This window comes from Meleagris gallopavo, chromosome Z (assembly GCF_000146605.3).
Source record: "Meleagris gallopavo isolate NT-WF06-2002-E0010 breed Aviagen turkey brand Nicholas breeding stock chromosome Z, Turkey_5.1, whole genome shotgun sequence".
NCBI classification, from domain to species: domain Eukaryota; kingdom Metazoa; phylum Chordata; class Aves; order Galliformes; family Phasianidae; genus Meleagris; species Meleagris gallopavo.
Genome location: NC_015041.2, coordinates 38,572,585 through 38,577,798, shown reverse-complemented (window position 1 = coordinate 38,577,798; position 5,214 = coordinate 38,572,585). Strand labels below are relative to the sequence as shown.

General features: G+C 36.6%; 2 protein-coding genes across 2 annotated transcripts in view; one reads left to right on the top strand and one right to left on the bottom strand.

Annotated features, from left to right (window-relative positions):
* The window catches only part of LRRC2 (leucine rich repeat containing 2), a 210,553-nt gene that overhangs the window by 126,006 nt on the left and 79,333 nt on the right, over positions 1-5,214 (bottom strand). The window contains 1 exon segment of the mRNA XM_010725844.2: positions 2,503-2,521. Within this exon segment, the coding sequence (XP_010724146.2) occupies positions 2,503-2,521 (19 nt within the window).
* FAM240A (family with sequence similarity 240 member A) lies at positions 1,087-4,209 on the top strand. The gene is made up of 2 exons (XM_010725843.2): positions 1,087-1,226; positions 2,521-4,209. The coding sequence occupies exons 1-2, from the start codon at positions 1,087-1,089 to the stop codon at positions 2,597-2,599; spliced, it is 219 nt and encodes a 72-aa protein (XP_010724145.1). The 3' UTR covers positions 2,600-4,209.

Genomic DNA, 5,214 nt, shown 5'->3' with positions numbered 1-5,214 from the left:
TGCCCTCCACACCTCAGATATTTATAAACCTGGATCAGGTCCCCTCTCAGTCATCTTTTCTCAAAGCTAAACAGACCCAGTTCACTTAGCCTTTCTTCATAGGGGAGATGCTCCAGGCCCTTCACCATCTTTGTGGCCCTCCGCTGGACTCTTTCCAAGAGATCCCTGTCTTTTTTGTACTGGGGAGCCCAGAACTGGACACAGTACTCCAGATGAGGCCTTACCAGGGCAGAGTAGAGGGGGAGGACCACCTCCCTTGACCTGCTGGACACGCTCTTCTTAATGCACCCCAGAATGCCATTGGCCTTTTTGGTCATGAAGGCACACTGCTGGCTCATGGCCAACCTGTCATCCACCAGGACGTCCAGGTCCCTCTCTGCAGAGCTCCTCTCCAGCAGCTCATCCCCCAGCCTGTATTGGTGCATGCAATTATTCCTCCCTAGGTGTAAGACCCTACACTTGCTTTTGTTGAACCTCATCTGGTTTCTTACTGCCCAGCTCTCCAGCCTGTCCAGGTCTCGCTGAATGGCAGCACAGCCTTCAGGCGTGTCAGCCAATCCTCCCAACTTCGTATCATCAGCAAACTTGCTGAGGGTGGCCACTATCCCCTCATCAAGGTCATTGATGAAGATGTTGAACAAGACCGGGCCCAGCACAGAACCCTGGGGGACACCACTGGTTACAGGTCTCCAGCCAGACTCTGCACCACCAATTCCTACTAGATCTGGTAATTTTTCTACTTCCTGTCATTTTTGAGAGCCATAAACCATATACTAATTATTAAAGTAGAGAATACTAGAGAAAAGTCATACATGTTAATCTTAAAAATCGCAGACAGATGGAGGTGAGAAGTATCTGAAATTAGCAAGCAGGAATTCAAATCACTGCAAACAGCACATTGTCAAGTGTCAGAGGTAAAAAATAGAAGTTTAAATTGCCTACTGATATCCTGATCCTACATTAAAAAACCTGTGTGAATCTAATGCTGTGAAAATCCAAAATAGCAGCATTGTGTTTCTGCTGTGAAAAAAGATGAGGGACAAATAACTTGTAACATAACCATTTCAAATTCATCCTTCACAGAAAATGAATAGTCAATATATACGTCACGAAGTGCGAGGATGTGAAACTAGCCATCTGAGAAACTTCTGGGAAAAGACAATTGAACAACAAACTCGGTATCTGCAAGTTGAAAAAGAACGTCAGCAAAGAAGTGCTCTGACAAAGTTAGTAGTTTGTATTTTGAAAGGTTATTTGAGTTTGCACTGTTAATCTTCTCAAAAGAAAAGTTTTGCTTATATTTATGTCACACAATGAAAGTTGAAAGTAATGTTTATTTTCTTAAATTTTTAGAAAATAATAAAGCTTCACAAACTGGAACACTAATACTAATTAGTATTAGCTATCAATTCACAGAATGAGAGAATTATTCACTTGTTCAAAAACTGGGTCCAAAGTGTGGAAATTCCTGAAGTTATTAGGACAAACTCTAGCAGTACAAACTTGCGCTGAATATCAAGGTTCACATTAGAGCTAACACTTATTTGTACTTGGTTTACCCTTCTTCTCTATGGCTTTGTTTTCACAAGAATACAGGTTCAATTAATTCATGTGAGTTAATCTGAACAAAATAAGTCCATAATAAAGCAGATGGTCTAAATATTCTGATTAAAGCAATCATCTGTAGCTATTTTTACCTCAGGAAGTCACATTTATCTTACTTATCTAAATAATGAAAAAGTAGTCTGCTGCACCATCAATACTGTTTTCCTTCACACGAAATCTCCAGAAGTTGAAGGCACATACACAGATGGATATTCTGGCTTGGAAATGTTCAAAAAGAAAGCATTTGTTCCAAATTTCCCTCCTACATTCCTTTGAGTTAATGTTTAGCAAGTAAGAGTAAGGACGGCATTGCATTAATAATCTTGCATGAAGCAACACTGGAATCAATCTGCAGCACATTTTACCCATTTTAAATAACCTAATTTCAACATTTCAGATCCTTAGCTGTGAAATTTCTGTTTTCTTTTTGAGGCAGTCTTTCCGTAGTATGTAGACTCTACCAAAGAGAAAACAAACTTCCATTTATCACCTGACAGACAGTTAGTATGTCTGTTATGGACCTAAAAGGAGTTTCAACACTCATAGTTCCTCCAAGCTAAATGGGGCACAAAAGCCTCTCTACAAAGTACTTTTTCTGAAGTAATTTCTGAGAAGGGGACTAGGGAAACATTGGGTGTTGCTACCCAGCAGATGGCAGCAAGCAATCTCCAGTGGAGGTGACAAGTCACTTTATCACAAAGAGACACTAGAGAGAGGATGAAAAAAAGATGAAAATAAACCACAATGATCAAATGACATGGTAGTGGTATCTGAGATCTAATCCTGAACTTCTATCCAGCAACACACTCTAAATGGGCAGATCAGTTTGCATAATAATTGGCGGAAGTGCTGAAGAGAAAAAAGCTGTTCCCAGTAAAAATCTAGGGACAAGCTAACCAGTGTTTCTGTCCTTAGGCTCAGAAATGAATGGATGGAGAGGCTTGAAAAACGAATAAAGATGTTGAGGACCCAACCTGAAGACACATCTAGTTGAAGATCCCACACTCATTGCTTGTATAGGAAGAGAATAAAATTGTTTTGTGGGAGAATATGACAGTGGGATGCGAAAACTCAAGTTATTTTACATTGTGGCTTAAATGAGTGATAAAAATTACCTGTTATTGTCAGAAGTTTCACATGTGAATTGCTGCTTTTAATGTTATGTATCCATCCCCTCATTTAATAAACAGAGATTGAAACTCTCTGAAGTGTTCAAAACAAGGTCACTGAGCTGTAGATGCATGGGAAAAAAATAAACATTTTGCTACACTATGCTCAGCAAAAATATTTTCAGGATATTATAATTTTCTCTCTGAACTAAACTGATGGCAATTTAAGTAGGCTCTTTTTTTTTCCCCCAAAATAGTGAATGAATAGTTAAGTGACTGTATCTTTGGTTTTCTTTGTTTTGTTTTTAAATACAGCAGAGCCCTACTCAAACTAAGAAAGTGAGGACATATATGAACATATATTTACATCCTAGTCCACAAGTACTGCCAAACCTGACAGCCATTATAGATCCTATTTGACATATTAAATATTTGTAAAGCCATTAATACATTGTCTGAGAAACAGGTTTTATGATATACCAAAAAGAACTGCTTTACTTGTTAAACCAAATTAGCTAAATCAAGAGGCAAAATGTCTTGGAGATTTGAAGCTGTTTCTGGTACTCAAACCAAGTTGTCTAGAGCTGAGCTGATACGTGTCACACAGACAACCTGATGCATCTTCACATTTGCCTGACACCCTGAGCGGAGAGCATACTCTTTTCTCTAACCTGATGAAACCCAATATGTACTCCTTCACAACCAGTACCTTCAGAATAGCAGCAAATTTCTTTTCTCACATTTCCCATTCTAGTTCCCTTTCTAATGTTTCATAAGGATGTGATGTCTCTTTCAACAGTATCAAAGCATATCAACAGGCAGCATAATAAAACCATTTCCTTCTTAGGATGACTTCTTTGTTGCCACCACAATGTGTGGGGTAATACGTGGTAAAATGGGCTGTTCTGAGTACTTTAAAAATCTTTCCTCAATTGCTTAACTTTTCAGTTCCTTTCATTTGATAATTTCACTAGTTTTCTGGTAATTCATTTTGTTTCATAGTAAATATTTGAATTACTGGGAGACAAGGGAACCAAGGAAAGGTTTGGTGTTTAAAATTTAGAACATTCGTTGTTTTGTTTTGTTTTGTTTTTTTAAGAAAAACAAAAAATTCAAATGCTATTTGTTCTGTCTTCATATACTATCTTTTAATTTCATTTCTGTGAGTTCCTAGGAGAAATCAGACATATTATGAGAATTAAAGCATTAAAATAATTCCCAACAAATTATTTTTTGGAAACTTGTGAAATCAATTAGACATGGAAAAAAGATGCCCTTGAAGTATATGTTTGGAAATCAAGACATCAGTAGGTATGTCATCAAAGTGAGAGAATTTTGCTTGACAGATGAGAAAGCTGCTGAATTCACATTCTTCACCAGAATCTCTTTCTTAAGCAGTATCTAAAGCAACATCAATTGAGAATACACATTCTCATCTAATCCAGAAGAAAGTAGTATAATTACAGTGTAGCTGAACTTTAACAAACAACCCCTATGCAGGCACATAGTTTAATATTAAATTTTAGTAAAAGTTTTCTTTAAAAGTGTAGTGTCAGTTTTCACACTTCAGTTCTCCTATTATCTGTCTGTGCTTCATGCTTGCTGAATTCCATTGTGCAAAAGAATTGCTTTTACAAAAATTTGAGTGAAATTAGAGTTTGAACTGAGGTAAGAGTAAAATTTTCTGCCCCCTTAAGAGTTGTGCAGGTGACAGCACAAAGTGCAAAACAGGAAAAATTACAGTTTAGGTAATTTAAAAATGAAGGAATCACTCCTGTAATAAGCTTTTCTTTTCATGTCACATGGTCCTTCTTCTCATCTAGAAAGTCAAAATGAAGAAAACCCATCAGAAGTCAGGAAAAAAAATGCCAGGAAAAAATTATTTTAAAGTATGGTGTGCCCTACTCCCTGCCCATTTTTTTCCTTCATTGTATATTTTGTATGATTAGGTCACACAAGGATGCATAAGGAATATGTCTCTATCAAGACAGAATATAATAAAATCATCTCTTAAATTGATAAAAAGAACTCATTTTGTCCAGAATGTTTCTTTTCCAGCTGAAGGTCAGGAGGAGTTCTAAGAACACATTTCAAAAATTAAATCACTTTTGTTCTGAGCTTTGCAATTTCATCTTTAATGCTTAGATGAATTATTTCAGGTTCCACAGTACTAGATTCAGAACACAGGGCCATGTAATCTTTATTTATCTAGGTGCTAGTAACCCATTTAAATAAAACCTTGATCACTTTTGCAATGATTATCTATGTAAGAGGTCTATAAATTACTATTAACAAAAGAAAGCATAACCAGAGAAATAAATGCAATCTAGAATTAATCAGCAAAATAAAGAAGTGCAATAGCATTAAAATTCAAGTCTAAATGTGAAGAAACAAATTGCATCAGGAATTGGAGTAGACTATATGATTAGAATGGCCCCAGAGATTTGAAGACTCAAAAAAATAAATTTTCAATTTACTCTGAATGTCGCAAAATAAATTA